A 25,744-nucleotide genomic window follows, 5' to 3' on the forward strand; every position below is an offset into this window, starting at 1 on the left:
TTATTAGCCAAAACTTCTTTTAGATTACGTAAAAATACAATTGAATACGTATTACCAATTTTTAATTAAGAAAAATGAAAGCGAACTTCAATTTAGCTTCTGAACTTTAACTTAAACGGAAATCACTCTCTTCCAAATAGGTATCTCCGTGTTAAAACTTTTGAAATATTCCAAGTTTAAGAACATTTATGAAAAAATTATACTTTTTTCATGTGTCACGGCCTATCAAAATTTTACTTACTGTGCAATGTGCCTGCATTTGTTTAATTCGTGTAAATTAAACTATTTAAATTGAATATTTAGTACTTTAATGTATTAACAAAATGTAAACTTGCAAATATGAGTTCTATTTCAATAAATGAATAGAAATAACTATTTTATGTTATACAAACATCCAGAAAATTTTTGTTGGTGGGAAAATGCCGTCCGAAAAACCAAGCTGGGTCAGATTTGTCAAACCTGAATCTAAATGACCTGATGCAGGATCACAAATATTTACCATGTGTTTTCCTTATTAACTAGTTTTATTACTTTGACTGTAACATATTTACTACATTGATATCGGTCTGGGTAATATTTATTAGTAACTTTGATATCGCGAGACACTCGGAGTGAAATTTGAAAAAAGTGGCTTCCATTCTTTAAGAGAGGGAACCATGAGTCCACAAAATGAATTTTATGTCTTTTTAGATATTAGTGTGAAAAATTGGCAACATAAACGAGTCTAATTTCAACCTTTTTTAAACCGATGTGTTTGCACCTTGCACCTTCACCAGTATGAGGATAATAGTCATGAGCGAAGATAGTCATGAATCTATTTACAAGACTGTATGTCCAGTACATAATGGCACGTCTTGCATTCCACGTAGCAACACCAGTGGAATTTACACTTGCACCGCTCCTTGACAGTGGTCTTGTGAGTGTTGTAGCCCCTTCCACAGCACATGAGGTTGCAACCATCCGTGGACAGCGAAGTCCGGTTGCAGACGCGTCCCTCCGTGCCCAATGATCCAGTCTTCTCATTGGAGACGCAATAGTCCGGACTCTCGTCTATGTAGATGAGGTCCTCAGCGGTGGGCAGGTTGTAACGGGGATTCCGTATTTGAAGTTTATTCCGGTGGTTGATTTTGACCTCTGTGGCACCATCGTACTTGTCCTTCAGGTAGTCGCCAACTTCTCGGAATGGTGCTAACTGTTGCCAACAGGTCACCAGGGAGCAAGATCCAGATACACCATGGCATTTGCAAGTTACTCTGATCTTACGGATCACGGCCTATCAAAACAAAAAGTATTCAATGAATCTTATGCTTAGATAGAGAAGACAGACAAAAAATTTAGTTTCTGCAAACAAAAATATAAAAGGTATATTCAAATGGTTATTATTTCTGTTATTGTGGGTAAATGCTTATTAACACCAGTATACTTTCCTTTTTACTTATGACGTGCTAAGTTATTAAGCCCTAATTTCTAGTTTTCGAGAAACCTTATTAGCTTGCAAGCCTTTAAGAAATGTTTATAATTGTTCTCATTTTATTTGTATTGCAAAATTAATTATTACCTTGACTTGTTTTATAGACAGAAACACATGCTACAGAGACAGAACAAACGCAAAAATGAAAACTTTACAAAATACGTACGATGAAATACACTGGAGCTAACTGCTTTAAAAGTGGAGTCTGTTATTTTTTTTTTTTTTTTTTAAATTTCAAACAGAAAAAATGCGTGAACTGTGAAGGTCGGTCATTTAGGAGGGTACCTAAATGACTGGCTTGGAGCGGGGGGACCCCCCCCCCCCGCCTTAAAAATTAGTGTTTTACAGATAAGTGACGGCGGTATTTGCTATTTTTCGAAAATATTTGCATTTAGTATACAATATACTATACCCTTTGCACCCTCTCCCTGGAAAAATTCGAAATGACGGGTCTGCCAAAAGCCTTCAGAAATTATTAAGTAAACAGTCCAAGTTCCAAGAAATATGTGTAAAAATGCATATAAAAGTTTAGAAAAATACTTCTGCTGATCTGGTTTAAGATATTCTAATTAGGGTTTCCAATCCCGTGCCAAATTCAGTCCCGCGGGATGTCCGAATTGTAAGGAGCCAATTCCGCTTGATCCCGGGATCGACTTTATTCTTCTAAAAGATTATTTTTTACGTCAAATAGAAACAATTGTGCTTTTTAGGAAGGACCGCTCTTGTGTGACTTGAATTAATAGTCTTCTTCAATTCTGTACAGAAATCGTAAAGCCCTACAAAATCAGATCCTAATTAGCAACTATCTTTTGGTGAGCAAAAGTGTGCTTCTCGTATGGGAATTCCATACGACAATATTTGATAATTGACTGAAATTTGACACTTCGCTTTAGAAATGAGATTGATTTGTTAAATCCACGTACATGTAGCCTTTCTTCGTCATTCATTCCGCAAATTGTTAAATATGTTTAATTTTATGAGTGGCGCAGTGGGAATATTGCATACAGTCGAATCTGTATAGTTCGAATTTCACAGGAAAGAAAAAAATCGAGATAAAGAGGTTTTGAGATACGGGGGCTTTAAGAAACGTTATAGAAATTTGGAATATGATGGTGAAAATTTGAAATCGATACTAAAGACAATGTGGGTTGTTGATTAAAACTCCTCTGTATTAGTTTAGTTAGTTGAAAAAATCTTATACTTTCTTTTTACTCGTATCATTTCGGTTTTCTAAGGAATCACAATTTTAAGGAAGAGAGCAACCAAAGAACAGTACTAATCCAGATAACAGAGTGAAATGGCTTTTAACTTGAATGATCATTAACCATGAACTTGAAATGTTCATCTTAAATGTCAAACCTATGAATTTCACCCCTTTACTCTTCTTCTAAAAAATCTCTTTAAAAATTTCTTTGCTTTTGTTTTGTTTGACACAAGTTTCGGACTTTCGGCACTCCATTCCAAAGTATGTAAGATTCACCTCCCTCTTATTTTGTTAATACTAAAAAAGTTTATATACACACACACACACATATATATATATATATATATATATATATATATATATATATATATATATATATATATATATATATATATATATATATATATATATTCACACAAACAGACAAAATACAAATGAAAAAAGCAAGAACATCAAAATAGAAAATGAAAAAGGTGAACCCAGAACCAACACTTTATCAAGGGGGGGGGGATATCTATACATATATATATATATATATATATATATATATATATATATATATATATATATATATATATATATATATATATATATATATATATATATATATATATATATATATATATATATATATTAGGGTGGGCCGAAAAAACTTTTTTTTGGAAATCTGTTTTTGGATAGTGCGGAAAAGTTGCTATATGGGCCCGTTATTACCCATAAAAAATTTCGCTAAATTCGTTTAATATTTAGCCGGCGCTATTTGACCTTGAAAAACTGAAAAAAAAGGGCAAAAATGCACTTTTTCAAAAAAAAAAAAAAAAAAAAGGGGGGGGGGGGTAAAAATAAAAGTTTGAAGCTAGTTTCAGCAAACATTAGAAGTATCTGTCAGTGAATTAGTTGAAAACCTGAAAAAACTTTTATACATTTCGTAGAATATTTAGCTACGCTCCTTTAAGACTGACACATGGGGAAAATGAAAAAAAAAAAAAAAAAAACATTTAAAAGTAGTTTCAAAATAAGTAAATACTGAAATGTTACGCAATACGTTACTTAGAAAAAACAGTGAAAATTCAATCAATTTTATGCGACATTTGTACGCCAATTTTAAAAAATGCACACACTCAAATAAAAAATAGTTACATAAGATGCTAATTTTTTAATCTTCGATTCCAATTGTTTCTCCTGGACAATAAACGGCGCTCAACTGCTTCTATTATTCCTAAGATTATGTTATAACTATTTTATATATGTTTGACAAATAGAGCCCTTGAGTATTAAAAAAATGTGAATTCTCTGAAGTCTTTTAAACGGGAGCCGAACATTTCGAATGTCATTGCATTATTATCTTTGTTTTGGTATACAATACGACTGTTATGTAGAAACTCGCGAAAAAGAAAGTAACGCGAGCAAGCACAAGTAGTCTTCTATTTGGACCTAAAAGAAATTTGTCTCCTTCCGATGCTTTATTTCTTCCAACACATGAGGACATTATCAGATGTTATCAAATCACTAAGATGCAAATAAAGGGAGAAGGAAGTAAGCAACCATCTTCAGCAAGTGTGGCCGCTGTAGTTGCAAAAAAAGTTATTGATATTTGGGGGCGTGCTTCCCTTCTCCTCGTTTCGATAAGAAGAGTGATTACCTTGATTTTATCTTATTGTTCTAAATATAATAGCGCAACAAAAAATGCTAAAAATATAAAGACGCAACTTTTACAATCAAAGCTAGGAAAATTTAAAGCAGAGGCTACAACTTTGACGTTTGTGCCTGCAAATGCGCAGATTTATATTCGTGTAATTGCAGAAAAAAAGCAAAAGTCCCTGATAGAGAAAAACAATTTCTAATTGATCAAAGGACAGTAAGAAAAATGGCTATTGGAAAAGTGGATAAGGTAACAAATAATGCATATTTCACTCATCCTGAGCAGCTACTGTTGACAATGTTGTTTGACTCAAGAAAATACATTCGGGAATTAGCTGTTAGGTGCATTCTGAACTTTAGAAATAAGAAGACGAAGAGCTCGAATGGTTACGATTTTTTAAGCGTCCTAAACTCAATTTTGAAGCCATTGATTATGTTGATTTAGTTCATTGGGCAAACTGTGTTGCAACAGAGCCACCTCTTACAATGCATCTAAAAGACCAACAATTGAAAGAAATGTGCAAAGAACAGCCTAATCTGTTTCGAGAAATTTCCCTGTCACACGGAAGCTGCGAAACGTTGTGTGAAACTAATAACCGAAGCTGCAATATAAGTGCGTGGTGAAACTGCACAAGATGCATACATTCGTGCCAAACTTCAAGCTAGGAAAGAACTTCCATCATTTGATAACAAGGGACAATATTATTCCAAAAATAACATTCATTATGCATGAGGTATTATAAATCAAATTTGAAGATTTCTTTTTCAAAATTTTATTATCTTTATATGTAATTCTAGAAAATGTATGATATTATTGCGTGATAATAATTACTAAGATTAATAGTGCTATTTAATTAATTAGTCTATGATTTAATTTTGAAAAATAATTTTCACAATGGTTTTTAAAAAAATTCAATATTTTTTCATTTTTCTGCAATTTTTTGATGTCCGAAAGGAGCGGTTAAATGCTCATTAAAATCAATGAAACATTTTATGGGCTCGAACTGGCTCATTATATAACATTTTTGGTGCATTCCAGCAAAATATTTGGAATTTAGTTTTTAAAAAAAAATTTCGACAAAAATTCATTTTTCTCATTTTTTTCGGTTTTTTTAAGGCAAATAGCGCCGGCTAGATATTTTTTAATATCCAAGAAATTTTTTGTGAGTGCTAACTAGCTCATCACGCAACTTTTGCGCGCTATCCAAAAATTGATTTCGAAAAAAAAAAATTTTCGGCTTATTTCGGACCACCCTAATATATATACAGGGGCGGATACAGAGTATCATTTTAGGGGGGGGGTCACATGTGGAAGAATGAAACTCCCCCCCCCCAAGAGTGAACCTGTGGTTTAGGGTACGAAAATTTCCGAAATTGCTTGGGAGGCAAAAAAAAAGCACCAAATCAGCCAATAAAGCAGTTAGTAAAGCATAAAGCTACTAATTAATTTCATAAGCAATGAAAGGAATCAATATTTCAAATATTTACTTTTAAAAAATACTTAATGAATTGAAAAGACTACTGAAATCGTTTGCATTTTATTCAAAAACTGTTTGATCACAATGTGGATGGATAATATTGTTGACGGTTGGAGGGGGGGGGGTCATGACCCCTATGACCCTCCCTTTGTATCCGCCACTGTATATATATAAATATATATATATTTACTTGGCTTTTTAGTTTTGCTGCGTTGCGCATCTATGGGCTCTTGGTGTGGTCTTTTCAATATTTTTCACTTTTATTATATATATATATATATATATATATATATATATATATATATATATATATATATATATATATATATATATATATATATATATATATATATATATATATATATATATATATATAAAATAAGTAACCCCCCCCCCCCGAAAGTCGGGTCTAGCTACGCCTCTGTATGGGATGGTAAATGATTTTTGTTCTAAAAATAATGATGAAAACAAGCTTGATGAAAACACGTGCTGTGACTCCACTACAATTGGTTTTCCTAAAAGTAAATAGTTGAGGACATTTAGAAAAAAATCCGCATTAACTTCATCACCTTTTGAAATACATTTTTATTTTCTTCTGCTGGGTTTTTCCTCAAGAACTACAAATTTCGGACAAAAACTACATCTGTTGGATGGAAACGATGCTTTGCTGAAAACAATTTAACTTTACATTGATAATACACCCTTGTTGCTTCATTAACGTTAGTTATTGTGTCAGTGAATTTCATTCATTACAGCAAGGGGTGAATATAGCCTGAATTCACCATTTCACAAAGTCCCAGTCTCAGTAAAAGTGTTTGGATAACTTCGCTAACTGTACCTATCACTTTAAAGAAAAACTTGAGCAGCTTAACTTACTGCCCTGTCGTGCAAGTCATCCTGTGTTTCATACAAGTTTCTGTCGCTCATGTTAAAGTCATGCCGAAGATAGAAATAATGTCAGATTTTTCATTGCTTTCTTTTTTGGAGTGCACTTTTTATAACTTAAAGGTTTTGAGTGCATTACTAAAACTTACAGAAGTGCTCCAACATTGCATTTTGGCTACTCCAGCGATTTTGTTAATTTATAATACACTTTCTCTATTTTTTCTAAAGCGCAATTTACTTGATTTTAAATTTTAATGATAGTTTTCGAAAATGCTAATAAGTTTTACACATTTTCTCAATTGCTGAAAATATGAAAACTGAAACCTCGAATGAGAATAGCAATTCATTCTCAGAAATATATATGAGACACAGTTTTTCTTACTCTTCTTGCAGATTTATTTTCTGCAGATGAGGAAGAAGATTCAAACTACAGATGGTGCTTGTGAAAACAGTCGTTTTATGAGCGAAAAAAGCTGGGAAACGCGTGAATGGAAAAAAAATTCGGGATTGGGAATCCTGCAGGATTTAGAGCAAAATCCTGCGGGATCAATCCCAGTAAATATCCTGCGGGATCCCGCGGGATTCGGGATCGGGATTGAAAACCCTAGTTCTAATGAAGATATGTGGAACATAAGGAAAGGAGTGAAAAATTTGTTCGAATCAAAAGATTTTCTCAAAACTTATTAGGATAGGGCAGACCTATTTCAGGTAGAATCGAACTTAGCTGTGGAAATGAATTAAGGTAAAAATCCATAGTCGTAGACGGGAAAAAAATCGGAGGGGGATATGATTAAATTTTGGTCGGAGGGGGGTAAGTTAAGGCTAGTTTTAGTCTTCTTCTGTAGGCAAAAAAAGAAATTTTTCTGGGTTTCAGAGGAGATTTTATCTTTGTATCCCCCTCCCTGGAAACATCGCTGGTAAAACCACAGGTAGGCAATGCAAGTAGTAGTTGACACTTATTAAGAATAAGTTGAAAATCAAACGTTGTAAATTTAAACACCATTTTATAACTTTGATTAAAAAGGCATTTAGTTCCTTGTTTTATTCCTTTTTAATCGAAATTATTAAATGATGTATAATTTTCAATACTTACCTTTCAGTCTATTCTTTTCAAGTGTCAAATACTACTGCGGTGTCAACTACTGGTGGTTTTACTTTACAAGTGTTAAGAAAAGAATTGTTCAAATTCTATTGCAGCTTTTTCTTCTTTTGTTTAGAAAGAAACGTATAAAATGTATCATGATAGAGTTACAATTCGCTCTAATGATATACAATGCTTGCATCAAGTCCAAAACAGTATTATTTTGTAGGAACAGTGAGATGAATGAATCATAGGCAATAAGTGATTCCAGTTCGGAAAGCAACTGAATTCGTGTAACCAGCAGTCGGGTTGAGAAATGCAGACGATTAATGTCCTGGGGGTGGCGCGAAAGATGAGAAACCCCTTCGCCATTCGAATCCGCCTCGCATATAGAATGAGAGCGCACGCATGAACGCACGATGACCGCTTTTATGGCGTGTGACTGTAAAGTCTGCTTTCCCTCGGTGGTTTTAATAAGATACCTGTGAATCAGTGGCGCGCCTGTTTCATTTCCCATGCCCGGGCATTCCTCGCAACCCCGTTATGGCATTCTGCACGCATACCCGGATCGGGATTCGGGATTTCATTTTGGAAGAGAATGTGCCGGACCCGCGCTCGCTTTTCCGCGTGCATGGCCAATCGTGCACTCGGTGGGGTTGCAGCTACAGGAAACGATGCCAAACTTGGCGACAAGTATCCTAACATGTTGACAAAGAGCTGCATATTTGGAAATATTTTTGAAATTGCTCAGACCCTGCTTTTGCCCCTTGATGTCAATCTTAACATCAGGAGGCTAAAATCAAGCGGAGTTTCGCTTTTGATATAGTTCACGATTATGTTCCTCTTATGTTCTTTACATTCTCTATAACAGGGGTCGGCTAGTAATTTGAATTGAAGTCCAAATGCTTTTAAAATTTATTTTGGGGGTCCACAAGAAAACGTCTTCATATTATATGTTGCTTGCATAAAAATATTATTTTAATGATTTATTTGTAATTTATACTTGAAAACATTTATGACGGACCAATTTAACCTTTCGCAGTTCAGATCTGGACCGCGATTTGCCAATTGCCGACTGTTGCTCTACTATCAATAGTCTATTGACAATATTTGATGGTTATGTAAAATAGGGCCGATATACTATTAGTCCCCGGAAGCCCGGTCTGGTGTCCCTTAGTTCAGGGAGCTCTCCTCCTATATGAGGTATCAATATTTTCAAGCAGAAGGAACGAATTGTTTTTTAATGAATTCAGCGACGTTATAAAAACAAAACAAAACTCCATCTGACGCAAACTAATTGTCATTGACGTTTAGATTGTGAACGCGTGAAGTATTTGTCACGTGTACGTGGCTTGTCATGTGTATGTGGCCTAAGTGAAACAGAAATGGAATATCAGTTGTTTTGATTATCAGTGTGCAGCTTATCGCCATGCATCTGCAATGTTCAAAAGGATGTAAGGTTGCAAGCTTGCAAGTACACGGCAATTGCTATATTTGTACAACTCCAAGGGTCCCCTACAAATGTGTCTGCCCTACTGTGCCAAAATTTCTAAAAAGGGTCTTGCGTAAACGTATTAGCGATATAAACTTTTCTAACTGGAAAAGAAATAAATAAACACACTATTTGCGCACTTTTAATGAGTTTAAAAAATAGTTAAGTCACTCAACTGTGCTATTTTTTAACAGAAAGTTTCAGGGTAACGTGAGTTGTTTAACTTGAAGAGAGATCTCGTGATAAGGTATCGATTGCACGAAAATTGAATTCGTTTTCTTGCTTGAATTACAGCTAACCTCTTCTTTACTGGGCAAAAATGTAGACCTATGGCAAGGGCAACTTGTTTTTACTATTTCCTTTTACTTATTTTCAGATTAGTTTAGATAGAAGGACACAAGCCGAAAGCTGAAGAGTCCCTGATCTGAGTCCCGGTCCACTGCCTGTCCATGATACTGGATTCTGGAACGAATTGGTATGGGAAATTGAGGTAAGAAGTTTGAAAGATTATTTCGAAATAGTTCCTACAGTCATGTGGTGGACTCATGTTGTGTTATGTAAATAGGGGACTCCGCCCCTGCTTGCTTCGCTCACCAACCTCGCGTCGCCGCCTGCGGCAGTGTGTGCCATCAATTATTTCGCTTGTGACAATTGATAATTTTAATGCTATATTTATCACTCTATATCTCTGACAACTTAAGGGTTAGAGGTGTGAGACAAGGCGGAATGGCTTCCCCTGGATGTCCTAGATGTCCTGTATCTAACAGTACCAGTATTGACCTGGTAGATATTGACAGTCTGGAGGAGATTGGGTTACACATACATATACACACAGAGACGCGCACAGGTTGTAATCTAGTCGAATCTCGACTTATGCGGGGGATGCGTCCCAAGACCCCTCGCGTAAGTCGAAATTACGCGTTGTTTAAAAGGGTATGGATACAAATTTTTTTAATATACATACCCAATTACTTCAGATCTTTGCAAACACCCCTCAAACTGATTTAAACCATTAATTTAACTTTAAATCACCGTTTCTTTCATAAAGAAATGAACTCTTACTGTATTTAAAAAATTAAAAAAGGTGCTTTGTTCAACATAAAATACTGTTATGATGCACAAAATCCAGTTATGATGCACAAAATCCATGGTCAATGGGAGGGAGGAGGTAAAATAAAATAGTGCGGTTCGCACGATATTGAAACTAAGTTCTGATTTCCTTTTTTTGACTTTCAGTAGAGAGAAGTAAAGAGTAGAGTAGAAGATTCACTCGTACATACTTGTCGTGCTACTTGTTCGACGCTCTTTCTAGGTGTTCATGCATATCAAGAATCTTTACCTTTTCTTACATTGTCAAAAACTTAATCTTCCCATCCTCACAAATTTTAGAAGAAACAGCGCGCTCAGGAGCCGTTATATATCATCACCTTTCATGCTTACAATTTAAAAGAATAAATGAAAAATGAAGGAAGGTCGCTGACAAAGCGATGTTTAGACTAATACGGTGTGGGAACTTCCGCTTCAATAATGCTAAAAGGATGAAAGTACATTCACGAACGAATAACAAGTAGATATTCCCTTCCAAAAATTTTCGTATTGCGGAAGTGGAATTCATGTTAGCTGTAAAATTAGTTACTCGCGAAAAACCCACGTTACAGCCATTTCACTCAAGGCGAATCACGTTGTAGCGCAAATCCATTGTAGTATACCCTAGGGAGATCCACCCCTGCTCGCTTCGCTCGCCCCGCCTTGAGTATATACTCAATGTAAATTATGCCAAAGAAAAACCCACGCCCACTTGGTTGTAAATACAATCATTTCCTGCAGCCGGGGGGGGGGAATATCCCCCTGATCCCCTAAATGATGGGCTTGATCTCTTGCACCCCCAATTTTTCTTTCGTTGAGACGGACAGACGTACAAGGACCCCAGGGGGTCTCTGTGGACCATTTTGGAAACCACTGGTTTAAACGATTCTGCAAGGACATTTCAGACATGAATATTCGAGCATGGTGTTTGTTGAAAGGTGGAAAGAATGACATAAAGTTTGAGAAATTTCAAACATTATCATATGTGCATTGCACTATCATAGCACTGTTTAGGAATTTAACTGTACTGAAACTGAAAATACTGTTTATCAGTAATTATCGTCTGTTTCACTTTGAAACTTTCCCTCACAGTTCGAAGTTTGAAAGAGATGAATGTAACCCACATTAAAATGCGAATTATCGCCAATGCTGGTAAAACGGCGCTGAAGCTCCCGTCTAGCCCGAAAAAGAACTGAAAAGCATATTCCCCCTCAAGAGCTAATTTGTCACAGCGGATGCAACACAAAGGAATAAAAACCGAACACGGTAATCACGAGATCCATTATGCTCACAACTACCCCTTACTCGACCCCCTTCTATTTTATGAAAGACTAAAAAATGAAAAATAAAAACTTTTATGTGAGGCTTTCTGGAATGCGAGAGCGACGAAATTCGCCCATGTCAAGAAAGTTTCCCTCGTCCTTTATATGGCATCATTATTATTAAATGTGTGTGTTTAGCCCCGCGGTATGGAATGCGGCTCGGGATGGAACAATTTTTAACTGTCAGCGAGCACGGTCCACGGTTTAGAGCGAGGAATACTTCTGAAGAAAGTTATGAAGGAAGGAAGTAGTTCGTGTTAATCATTTTGCAGCAATTTGCAAGCTCATTAGCTTTCTTGGAATTAATGATTTCTTGAAAGTCGTGGTTTTAACTAGTGGTGCCTAACCTTTTTCTTACACAAAGACCGTACCTCATATTAAGGTGAATCTCCATAACACTTAAAAATTTAAATACAGTTAAATTTTGCCCTAGATAATAGATAACAAGAGAAAGCACGGGAAAATAAAGATAATTACCAAAGATTTTTTTTTTTTTTGTTATTATTACTATTTTATTAGTATAAAGTTTCAATCTTTTCTTTAAAACCAATTTCTGACTTTTGCAAAAATAATTATTTTCGCGAGGCTTTAACTTTCGCGAGTCAATCGTAATCGCGAAAATTCAATCCTCGCGAAATAGTTCACACACACAATTTTAGCTATACATTTATATATAAACAACTTTCGGTTCCGATCATATAAAATTCGTGAAATTTTCAGCTCGCAAAATCACCGATATTTTCAGTCTCGCAAAAATCCTGTCCCTTGCCTTCCTTTCTTCGGAGTATCCTTGGAACCGCGTCCGAGGGATTTCCTCCTAGATTCTCTACGATGCCCTGTGGTAATCTGCATTTGCATGAAATTGTGTACAATCAACGTTCTTTAGCAGATTCTGAAATAAGACACCGAACGAGCCTATTTCTAACTTCTCTCAATTCAGAAGTCTACGAAATATTCAGAGAACAATAATGAACGATACTGAAATAAACAGAAAGAAAAATAGTGTACCGTGACATTAATCACTTTGTCTGGGTCAATATCATCAGTATTTATGCAGATAACTCCAGGATGCTATTTTGTTAATATTATACTTTATATTGCTAATTTAAACAAATTTGAATAAATTGCTTAGTGTTATGGCTATATATTTAATCAATTTCAATACACTGAGGAAAGATTTGATGCCTTAGCATTTCAAAATACTTTGAAAGGAGGTCTTCAACCGTCTTGTTTTCTCCCCCAACGAACTGTTAATTTAAATTAACAGCACAATCCATGCAGGGGCGCCGAAGCCAAGGCAGGCCCCTTGTCAGTTTCGTCAGCGGACCCTCCTCCCTCCATACAACTTGTAAGACTACTGTGCTTCTGAGCCGGACCCTCAGAGCCGGGTCTCCCAAAGGGCCGGGCCCCTAGTTCCCGACTAGGTTGACACTGCCTTTCGTGGGCCCCGATTCTTGGTAACATCCCATCTGCTAGTTTAGCCCTTAATTTATGGGAGCTTTTAGAGCGTAGATAAAAGATAACTTGAAGATTAGACATATTTTTGCTGCCTAAGCACCTCAACAATTCCTGAAGTGAAGAAACTCAACCAACATACTTCCCCCGACTCGAATCTTTTTCTGTGGAGAACTGAATGATGTGGAGCGACGGAAACTGAGAAATACAAAAGAAAACCTGGTTCAAAACCTCCCGATCAAGTGTTCTGTTTACCTGGGTGACCCTTCCCCTTTTCTTATTCAGAAACAGCCCAAGCGTGCCATTTTCTCCGAGAGAAAAAAAATCATAACTCTCTGTGTACCATTATCCCCGAACGGTTCTTTATTTCACCAAAAAAAAGGAAACTTTCGACGCTCCTCCCTTCACCGTCGTGTAGCTTTCTTACATTTCGCACAATGGCGTTGATGTAGACGTCAAGTCTTTCAGACGCGTGGATTATCATGATAAAGCGTTGATAATCCTTTAATGACGCGGGGTTATTCTGCCAATGCTTGTAAAGGAAAAATTGTCATTTCAAGACAGATGACGCCATAAATAACAACCAGCGCAACGCAGCTTTTTTTTCAAGTACTACTATTAGCGCACACTTTCCCTATATAAATTAAATGAGGCAGTGAGAAGCAAAGGGATGCACATGATGGGGACATTTTCAAGCTTTTCGTTAAACAAATTTTAAAGTTCTTGCCCTAGGTAGGCTTTCATTTAAATGTTTTTCTAAATTAAGCTGTATAGCAGCCCCTACCATGGCTACTAGTACGGTCTCATGCCCCTAAACAGAGGAGAGGTTCACATAGTTCACACTCTCAAGTTCAAATACATTTTTTCAACTTGTAGTGGATAGAACTTGATATTAATACAGTTTTTTAAAAATTTAATTCATTAATTAAATTTAAATAAACAATCTAAGGTAGGAATTTAAAAACTTTATGTACAGAAACTCCTTGTTACATCGTTCATTCGGATATATCGCACTTTTCCTTTGTCTCCTGAAAAAATATATTGAACATTTTTTGATTTTTTAACGTTGCTTTACATTTCACATTACAGAAAAAAAATTATATTTCACTGAAAAAGAATTTTAGAGAGACTTGATTCTTTGCAGCTCAAGTTGCAACTTTTGATTCGTATTCTACCAAAAAACAATAAAAATAGTTTAAATTATTTTTCTTAGTTTAAGTGAAAAATTGGTAGACAAATTTTCTTTTGTTTTTATTGAGAAAATCGACTTCATATGATAATAAAGTGATATTTTTTTTAATTTAATCAAATTGTCACTTTTTATGACCTCGGTTATATCGCGTTTTTGGATATATCGCGCTTTTTGTTGTCTCCTGACAAGCGCGATTTAACTAGGGGAATGCAACATTCAAACAGCGTCCGCACATCACGTTCGAAACGTAAAGCGGGCAGAGTAACGTTTTCCAAAAAGGGAGAAGCATTCATACTTTGCGGAACGCGAAAAAGGCACATGTCTGTCTCTCACCCAATAGAGAGAGCGCGCTCATCTCGTGGAGACCAATGAAATGCGACGCCCAACTCTACGGACCGTCAGAGCCGTCAGATATCAGGCTTCTCGTCCCGTCGACGGGTCCCGTACAATACGGCTTGCTGTCATGGCAACGCCGGTTGAAAACTGGTTTTAGGGAGAAAAGCATACGTCGGTGACGGATGTACGGACGTAGTGTGAATGTTGCATTACTGTGATACTCGTTGCTTTTTTTAGTAGCATGAATATAGCAAAAAGCTAAGCTAATAAAGTAACAAAAGCTGGGTAAAAGCAAATTATAAAATCTGCTTTTTTTTAATTAACGGTAATATTTATATTTTTGTTGTTTTTATTCTTTCTGAGAAATTTTTGTGGTCATCTTGAGTGCAATGAAAATACTGGCAGATTGTGGATGTTTCTATCTAAATTAGCCCATCGTATTTATGTACCTCAGAGCAAGAAAGACGTACGACCAAAATTTGCGATTTTCTTCTTATTAGTGCAATTTACGTAGAAGCCTATTCCGCATCCAGCCATGTGAATGTAATTCTTTTTAAAAAATCCTTTTCAATTTTTTATCCGGGTTAAAAGAGCAGGCGTCCTATCCTTTGCATGCGACAGAAAAAAAGTTTTTCCTCTCTCCTGTAAAATTATCATAATGTGACTTAGATCCTTTTGGCTCTGATGTACAGATTTTAACCTTTCAGTTGTGTTTATTCTGAATGTTGTAATTCAGTGTACATTAATAAACATAGTTATCCATATAATCTCTCATAGAGAGATTCCTAGGTATATAGCGTATTCAAACTCGATGTTTCGCGTGTTTTGTAACTTCGTTCAACGTTCACTTTTTACTTACTACGTGCAATGATTTTAGATGTCTGAGATGTAATAGAAGTTCTAAACCAAACAGATTTTTTTTTAATTTTAATTCGTTTTTTGTAAAAAAGTTTTAAACCTTCTGAACGGGAAGCACAGGTTATTATAATTTGATTTGGGTTGAAAACGATGCAACAGAACTGTCGTTATTTCAATTCAAACAAATTGATTTGCTCTATTTTTACTACATCGCTCTAATTGGATGAAATTTATTGCAACTTTGAAAATTAGGCTTAACATAATTATTTTAAGAGTGTTTTGTTTTACACAAAATTGCTCATCAACTATTTTCCTCGCTATGTCGTCACCTCTACTCCCATAATGTGTACTGTTCTAACATGCCCCTTATAAGGGCAGAAGCAGTGCTGAAGGCTTCTACTGTTTTCTCTACAAGCCCAAGGGCTCATCACACGACCGTCAATATTTGCTGCGTTTTCTTTACTAATAATAAAGCTGAAAGTCTGTGTCTGGATGTCTGTGTCTCTGGATCTCTGTATGTCTGTTACACGCATAGCGCCTAGACCGTACGGCCGATTTTCATGAAGTTTAGCACAGAATTAGTTCGTAGCATAGGGGTGAGCACCTCGAAGCGATTGAAAATTCGATTTTGTTATTTTTTTATTCCAATTTTAAGAACATTTTATCGCGTAAATTATCACAACGTGGACGAGTTAATTACCAAATTGTCATAACGTGGAACAGTAATATGAGCGACCAAATGAACACAGCAAATTGGAGAGAAATTCATCATCCATTATTTGCAAATATACAGGCTAATTAAATGACCTTTTAATTTTCTACTACGGGCGAAGCCGTGCGGGTACCACTAATATCTCAATAAAATGTGGCTGACTTTTGCTGTTGAAGCCAAGTACAATGAAGCAATTGTTACCCCTGAAATATGGTAGCAGTAATTAAATTGAAACAGAAGAGAAGAAAGTAACACTTTTAGGGTGGAGTCTTATAGACAGCAGTTTTTTTTTTTTTTTTTCTAAGTCTCGTGGTTCAGTACAAGAGCTCGTTATCTTCCAGACCTCAAGGAATTAAAAGAAAAAAATATCTTCCTCTCTGTCTCTCTTGAAAAAAAAGTTTCCTTTTTGTTTATTTACTCTGAATTCCGTAACAAATTGTTGCACCGCAGTCTTGGGCAAGATTAATTTACACGCTCGTAATTTTTAAACACCCTGTTGGTGGTGCAACTATCATCCAAGATCATTCCAATCACGTTCCAAAATGGTATACTCTGAACACAACCGGAAAGTTACCGATTGCATGGAGAAGTACAGAATGTTGGAAAGAAAAAAAAATCTCACGGAGTACCCTATGCACCGTGCTAGGGCCATGCCATAAACATTCGGCTTTTCTCGGATAAACTGTCGCATATCGCACGACTAGTATCGTAAAGTATCGGATTAAGGGTTATTATTGTCTTGAGGGTTGGATTTGATGTGGGAAAGCTCAGCAGGGATTTGTTGCGTAATTTGTGGTTGACTTACTTCTTTTTTTGTCCTGATAACTCGTGCAAAATCCGGAATACAGTAAATTCAGCTGTTTAATTTCGAGTTATTTCTAGCGTTAAGTTTCATCAGAATTTGTTGTTAATGACAAAATATTTCTCAATCAGGATTTGTTTTAAAGTTTACGATTGACTGAGTACAAAATAAGTATTTTGTTTTGTACTTGCAAATTCACGGTTCACCAGGTCAAATCCATCAGACTTATTAGACGTTTTTGACTGAGGTTAATTAAAATTAAAATCGTTTCTTAGTTTCTCAAACTATGAGCAATTTCTGATGAGAATATGTGTGTGCGTGTGTAACACATATTGCTAATTTACGCACTTTGCAAGAAATAATGTTTAACAATACGTGTTAACATTTAAAAGTGTTATTTGGACCTGTTTCAAAACCCCAAATTACTCCACCAAAATGCAATTTACCCTGCTTCCAAGCTGATCTGAAAGTTCATCTTCCTCTCCTGTAGCCAAAAAAGGTACGAAGGAAATGAGTAAGTAGCTCATATATTCGTGAATATAAGTGGTAGGGTCAGACGGGGCAATTATGGGTCAAAATATTATAACATCTTAATATTTTCTTAAGTATAAAAGATAAAATGATTTAATTTAGCATGGAGTAAGCTTACACAATTTAGAAAGAAATCATTAAAATAATCTCTTTACCTAAAATTACATTATTATTTATTTTATTTAAATTAAATGAATGACCAGGAAGTACCCCGGATCGGGGCAATTATGGGTCACACATGGGGCAAATATGGGTCACCCACTTTTTTTAAAGTAATCCATGTCAAAAGTAATTAATTGTTATAAATTATCATTTGTTAGCCCACTAAGAGACTTTTTAATGACAAAAAGTTTTATGTTTATGGAATAACACATTATAATTGAAATAATTTGATGTTACTCTTACTCGTCGACTACTATTGGCTATTGCTCTTAGCCCACAATTCGATGAAGAAATTTCATAAATAGTTGTATGCTACCTTCATCATTCATGTTTCTATCGACTGCAGGGATTTTTTTTTCCAATTTCAATTAACACTCCGTCGGGCGCAATATGTTGTAGAACACGATCGGGCGCATTGAGCCTGGGAAGCACACTTTGAATCTACTGATCTTTTCTATGCATGTTTACATTTTCTTACGAAAAAATTGTCAACTACAAACACCAAAGAAGAGAAATAAAACAGTTTTTCATGATTTTCGAATGTAACATAAGTTTGAGAAAATGAATATACATTTTTCCATGCTATTGAGGAGGCGTGGCTAACTAAAGAATTCGAGGTGTGCCTAATAGATCAGTTGCGCCCGACGGAGTGTTAACTAGACTGAAAAAAAATGCGCTTATTTCAAATTACTTCTAGAAATGTCTCCTTTGAACAAACTCAAGTTTCCGACACCTTGTTCCAGAAAATTGATTTCTGTTTTTTCTTTGTCCAAAATTTAAGTTACTTTCCCATTGTAGAATATGTTGCTTATCATCATACACAACAAAGTATATCTGATTTTCAAGTACAGAATGAATTCGGTTATAGCACCATCTTTTAACATTTTTAAAACAGGATTATTTTTGCAATTGTGTTATTGCAAATTCTTCCCTCTTTTTGTCGTTGTCATAAACAATTCCAAAAAAAGCTCATTTTGCATCTAAACAGTCTATATCAGCTTGAGATACTTTTATTTATTTATTTATTTATTTTTTGCAAGCTGAGTTTTTTTCATCGACTACATTTGTGAATTCGATTTCTCATGCAGTTACAAGATAGACAAGCGAGTTGGATTTGTTATAAGTATTAAATTTGTCTCCTTACTTGGTACTAAAGTGGTTGGCATTAATTTGTTGCTTTATTTGCTTCTTGATGTGTGCCATAATTGCACGCTGACATAAATTATTTTCAAAGCTGAAATTGATTTGCTAGCCAAAAGGGCATGATACTTAAGCAACAATTGAAGATGATAAAATATCTAATATTACACTTGGCGCGTTGAAATTTCTTTTTAAGAGAGAGTTTGGCATAGAAAAAAATAAGTTGAAGTTAATACTTATATTATTCATGTAGAAATAAATAAGAAAAACATCTAAAATATCAAAAAATATACTGACCCAGAATTACCCCACCAAACCAGTGCTATAAATCAGTCTACTTTAGTACTAATTATTTTTAAAAAGAAGAAAAAATGTATGTAGGTATGAAAAGCTTAGACCCTTTGCTATTCGAAAACAGCACCAACAAAATTATTCCACAGTGTTTCACCAACACGAATCTTGAAAAAAAATCATGATTTTCCGAGGCAGAGGATGAATTTTGAAGATGTTTTTATAGAAGTATGAAAACTGTTTTTTCTCTCTAATTTACTTTACTGTTGCATTGTTTTTGACCTTAGTATAGGAAAATTGAATGTATAAGGATGGCTTAGCATAATTTAGTTTTTTAGCAAAAACATTATTTAACAGTAAAAAGTTGGTGACCATTATTTACCCTGGAAAGAGAGTGACCCATAATTCCCCCGTGTGACCCTACTTTTACGAAAATCATTAAAATAATTGCACATAGCAAGTGAAACTAATTTGTGAAATTTACAGATTATTCCCTGATTTTTGCGCAGGATGTCGCCCAAATTCAAGCGTGAATAATTTTTTGTTAAGTAAAACAAAAAACTGATTAATTCAAGAAAATAAAATATGGGAATGGAGTTTCATTTCCAGAACAACTCTCCATATTTTAGCCTGAAGTCTTGAAATTGCCTTGTGGTGTGGGAGAAGTGGTTGCAATTTTTCTTGATGGGGATCGAGCTCGGGTCTTCTGGATAAGAGACAGCGACCCTAATCACTAGGCCCCATGGAATAAATAAGATATTTAGCAGAATGCTTTTTAGTTTCAAGAAAAAGAGGTAGATTAGGATTCAAACAGAAACAAGAAGTTCCATCTAGAACTAAACGAGCCTACTTTCCCCTATACAAATATCAACTTTCTAGTATCTGATCAATATTCTCAAAATTAGCTAAAATGGCAAATTATCCCAAATGTATTTTTTTTAAAAATTAACCTGATTTATAGAAATAAAATAAGCCTTGCTCATCTAAAGAAACAGATGGTTAAAAAATAACTAAACGAACGAATAAAGTAGTAGCACCTTTCAAACATAGCAGCTAATATATTTTTTAATATCAAAAAAAAATATTTAAACGCTTACCAAAAAACAAAAACAAAAAAAAAAAAATGCAAAATAAGACCCATTAAAATGATGTGAAAAAAATCGCTTGTTTTTCCCGTGTTGTCAAAAAATAATTAAACAAATAATTAAATGTACTTTCAAAATAAAAAAAAAACCCAAAAAATGCCGACTTAAAGGAATAATTTTCATTACCGAAAAAAAAATCGTCTGCGCAAGGATTTATATAGGACATATACAAGGAAATATATAGAAATATTAAGAACTTCGAATTTCTCCACCAAACACTGAACACATAAATTTAAACTTTAGCGGGAAAATGAAAACAATTCATATCAACAATAATTATTTCAAAGTAAAAACCATGGCTGTGGAGTCGAAGTCAATCTTATTTTGGGGTAAAAAAAGTCATATTCGGGAGTAGGAAACGGTCATTTTTCCTTCAAGTCCGCAACTGTGCCACTGTTGGCGGATCGGAGTAGGACTTAATTTGGGATAAAGGAGTCGAAGACTTAAATTTTTCAAGAGTCGAAATCAGTCATCTTCCCTCCGTGTCTAAATTTTTGCCATAGCTACGGAGTCGGAATCGGTGTTGTGAAGTCGGAGTTCGACTAATTTTCGCGTACAGGAGTCAGAATCAAAGCAACTGCTCTAAAATTCTAGGAGTCGGAATCAGAAGTTAGTCATCAAGAGCTATTTCCAACAAAATTTATTTGAAACTAGCTGCGTGCCCGGCGTTGCACGGGCTACCTAAAAAATGTAAGAGCAGTCCAGTTGATGCTTTTGTAGTACATTGACACTAGTTTCTAACGCGTTAAGGAATAAATAAATGCGCGTAAAGCAAGGTTTGCAAAACACCAGTAAAACATATTTTTGCCAAAACACCTCATCAACGTTAATAATCGTTATCAATGATACAAGTTATGAGTACATTTTCAGTCAGCACAAAAGGGGAAAATATATGCATTATCAACTATAATCTTTACTCACGTTAAACTGAATTACATCTGATAGACTATATCGGAAATATTTATGCACAATAACAATCCGCTTTTTACATAAAATAGTCTACTACCCGGCGTTGCCCGGGTGTTTATTAATGCAACATACCACTCAGATAAATATTTGGATGGATTCTATCCACATGGTCGTACAAGAATTACATCAATCCGTTTTCCAGGTACAAACCCTCAAAGAACTCAAATAACTTGTAAATCACTCATTTACTTTACGACGTGCACGGTCCTCCTCGAAAATGAAAGTTATGTCATGTGACGCGTATTTAACAATTCGGAACTCCAGCGCTCGAATACGCTACCTTGCGGTGATTTATAAAACTGCGAATGCACCTAAAACTTTGCCACGTTGCGTTCCATGTGTGTCTGTTGACGTAAACACAGGCAGTTTGTTCTGAGTATTTATTAACGCAATCGATGTGTCTTAGTTTGCTTTCAGCTACAGAAATTAATTCGTCGCTTAGTAGTATTCTCGAGCTCCTCAAAATAATGTTAGTTTTCATTATTTCCTTAATAATAGGTGAAAGCGAAAATTCTGGATTAACAAACTTGGATAGCGTTCTACAAGGTAAAAAATTTTATTGTTTTGTATGAATTTGTAAGAATATGGGAGTTTTTTTTAATCTTAAATTAATTAAACTTACCATATTTTACAGCAGCATTTAGTTGGAATGGACAGTATGCAAAATATTTTCTTGAATATATTATCGTAGAACAAAATGAATAACCGAGAAAGAATTTACTTTATTCCTTTTATTCTCAGCTGAAAGGTATCGCCAAATTTGTTTAGGGTTATAATTTTGGCATTGTGCGAGCAAAGTAGCCTTGGCGAGATTTCGCGTTTTTAGTTAAACCATTTTCAATTTTTATCATGAGTGGAATAAAATGGTAGTAAGATTACAGAATTCGATAAGTAAAAAGAAATAATTGTCAATCAACTGAAAAGAAAACTACCACCATATATCCGTGAGAATTTTGTTGATGATTTGCATAACATGACACAATTAAATCGTAACTCAGAAATTAGAAAAATCGAAACAGAAAATTTTTAAATTAACCGATTCGGGAATTCAAGAGAAATAACTCAGCTACAAATGGAAAACAAGCTCTAGCCAAAGCAAAGCAAAGAAGTATCATCTTCTTTTGGTAATAATTTGTAATGTCATATTAAATTTTCTAGCATTAATTGTTATTCTTGTCAGGCCACAATTATTATTTAGTTTTATCAAGAATTGATAAATATCGAATTCAACATCGTGAAAATGGCTGCTTAGAACTACGAACTACGTACTTTGCATTAATGTTTGACGTTTAGTAATGCTTCTTGAATTCTCATTTCTTTCTACGTGGGTCAGAATATCAACAAGACTTTGAAAATTAATTTAAAAAGAATAAAGCGGAACAATCATACGTACGAACAAAAATCACAACACTTTTAGCATTTTCTTCGTTACCATGTGCGTTTGTTTTAGTTTTCAATTCCGCCATTAGACAGTGACTTCAGTGCCCCCTATAGTTCGTTGGAGTTGCGAATCAGGCTTGAACAAAAAAAAAAAAACAGCAAAATAATCGAAAAGTAAACAACTTAAACACCCTGATTACAGGAAAAGCCTCAAAACAAAAAGAAGAATTTTACCTGTTCATATTCGAGAAAAAGAAATGGCAACAGATCTTTCATCTCAATGATTTTCTTCACGCTGTAAATTTTAATAAAAGCGTTCATCCGGAAAGTTGAGTTGAAGCACTGAATAATAATTTGAATGGAGGAAAGCCTTCGAAAAATATGGATTTTATTTTGAAATCTAAGAGTCATAATTAATAATTTTTAATTGATATCTCCGCTAATTATTATCGGAGGATTATGTTAAATAGCCAAACATGAAGACGGGAAGATGACGAATCCATCGATACCTGGTTCGATGGTCAGTTCACTGTCGTTCGGGAGAAGAAGCTTGGACATAGATAGATAGATAGATAGATAGATAGATACTCAGATTTTATATGTATAAGATTAATCCGCCGTTCAGGATCTATGGTGAATTTTAGTTTCGCCTTAGGTGCTCATGTTAGAGGATTTGAATTGTTCAAAATTGAACGGAAAATTGTTCAAATTAAAAAGATATTTTCAATGCATGCTCTTCTTCAAAAACTTTTCTTACAAAGTTTGTTTGAATTAAATTCGCTACAAAGTTCGGGATTTATATTCGCCTTGAATTTTCCCGTAGGTGCTAATGTTAAGTTTTTTTTGAACTGTTTAAAATTGAACGAAAAATTGTTCAAATCAAAAAATGAAATATGGGAATGAGGCGTCCTCGCCGAGATCATTTGAACAAAAAAAAAGTTGGTTCGAATCGGACTAATCAGTGAAAAGTTAATAAGGGGGACAGACAGACCGACAGACATTTTCCCATATCTCAATACTCTACTTTCCAATTTTTTGATTTTTCGACATAAATTCAATTATTTTACATATTTTTGATTTTTTTTTTTTTTCACGATATTTTTAAGATGCATTAAGTCGTCTTTCATGCTTTTTTCTTCTTTCTGTGACTTTTGCTGGGAAAGTAGGCTAAAATCGTGGTGGCATCCCTTATTTTGCATTTGTGCATTTCTATCTGCGATCGACCTACCCTGCAATAAAAGGGAAAATAAAGGAAACTACACTCGAACCTGTTTTTGAGCGGTCTTTTTTCGTGCAATTTTTTTTTTTTTTTTTTTTTTTTTTTTTTTTTTTTTTTTTTTTTTTGTGCGGTGTATGAACATTTCACAAAAAAGGTGACTCAATTGACTAATCTATCTTTAAAACGAGCGCTTAATAGTGTAATTTTGGGCGACTGCTTTCTATGCGATTTTTTTTTATGTGATCCCTATCTACCGCACGAAAACTGATTTGGGTGTAATAGAAGAGATGCGTTAAAAACTTGAAGTTGGCAGAGGATTCCTTAAGAGTTTAAGAGTTCGCCCGAGAAACAATCTTTTCCTGCAAACAACAAATGATATAAACAAAAAGAAAAAAAATGGAAGTAAAAAACTTTGCAGAAATATTACATAGAAGGGCTCTAAAAGACACGTGTATGCAATATTTTAGCGAATGTCTTTTCTAATTACGTTGTTTATTTAAATCATATGGTTTTTTACTCGTTTAACACAAAATTAAACGTTTGCATTTTTTAACATTCCTTCATTTTTGTTTCGGTATTGCATGATTTTGTATTAGTATCAACGCCAAATTCGTAACTTTATTTCTTTACATTGTGTAGTTATGGTATTGGAATGAACGGAATATTCTTTAATTTCGTCTTATTATTGCGTGATATTTCACTGCGCTGTTTTGATGTTTTTCTACTCTAAATTTGAATTACAAAGAAACAGATTCAGAAGCTCAAATGTGATTAGATCCCTCTTCAAGACCACCTGTACCTGCCAATTCATGTGGTTTAAGCAGAATAGGGATTCTTCGCATACAGACCACAGCAAAGACATATAGGGTGAGATAAAATAGTCATGAAAAAGTTGACTTATACAACCCCTCCCCCCTTTTCAGTCTTGTTATTGTACAAGGTTCGAGAAATTCCTGATTGGGATTACCATAGGGGTGATTTAGTAGAGTAATTTAGTGTGAGATAAATTAGGGTCTTGGGAAAAATTAACTAATTAGCAACCAAAGTTCGTCTGTCGAAACAACGGACGAGGATCACGAGCGAGACGCTGCCCAACGAAATCTCACACATGTTCAATCGGTGACATATCCGGGGAATATGCAGGCCAAGGAAGAAGCTGTACAAGCTGCTAATCAAGGTAGGATTTGACAGTCCTGGTGACATGTGGACGGGCATTAGCCTGCTGGAATACAGCCCCTGGCAATCCTTGCAGGAAAGGAATAGCTTGGGCTGTAAAACTTCGTTTATGTATCGGGTGCTGTTCAAATTGCCCACAATTCGTAGCAATTGTGATCGTTTATGATATGCTATGGCAGTCCAGACCATAACTCCGGGTGTTCGTCCAGTGTGGCGTTTGGTAATGCACTCCGAAATGTGCCGTTCACCATAGCTCCTGACACAAATTCGGCCATCATGGTGCCACAAATTGAAGCGGAATTCGTCAGAAAAGACGACCTGTTGTCAATCAGCACGCCAGCTCCTATGCACATTGGCCCATTGTTATCACGGCGGCGATGGTTTTGCGTGAGAGGAATCCTTACGTGCAGCCCACGCTGCAGCAGACGTCTCCGAATTGATAAAGCACACACTGAAACACCTGTAGCTGTTGATCAATTTGCTGCTAATTGTCTAGAAGAAGCTGTGCGGTCCGTCAGCACCATACGCACCAGGTGTCTGTCATCGCGAGCTGACGTCACGTTTCGGGGTCCACTACCGGATTTCCGAGCTGTCCGACCCTCGTCCGTCCACTGCTTCCAAACACGCATGAATGTGCTGCTGTTACGCTGCACACGAGCGGCTACTGCACGATAAGACAATCCAGCTTCACGAAGGCCGACGATTCTGCCCCGTTC

At 35.3% G+C, this 25,744-nt stretch overlaps 1 protein-coding gene across 1 annotated transcript in view; it reads right to left on the reverse strand.

The window, feature by feature from the left end:
- Window positions 1-788: 788 nt before the first annotated feature.
- The window catches only part of LOC129231666 (protein Wnt-5b-like), a 186,275-nt gene continuing 161,319 nt past the window's right edge, over window positions 789-25,744 (reverse strand). The window contains exon 5 of the mRNA XM_054866031.1: window positions 789-1,273. Coding sequence (XP_054722006.1) covers window positions 815-1,273 — 459 coding nt within the window. The 3' untranslated portion in view covers window positions 789-814. The remainder of the gene's footprint in view (window positions 1,274-25,744) is intronic.

Source organism: Uloborus diversus, chromosome 1 (assembly GCF_026930045.1).
Source record: "Uloborus diversus isolate 005 chromosome 1, Udiv.v.3.1, whole genome shotgun sequence".
NCBI lineage: Eukaryota > Metazoa > Arthropoda > Arachnida > Araneae > Uloboridae > Uloborus > Uloborus diversus.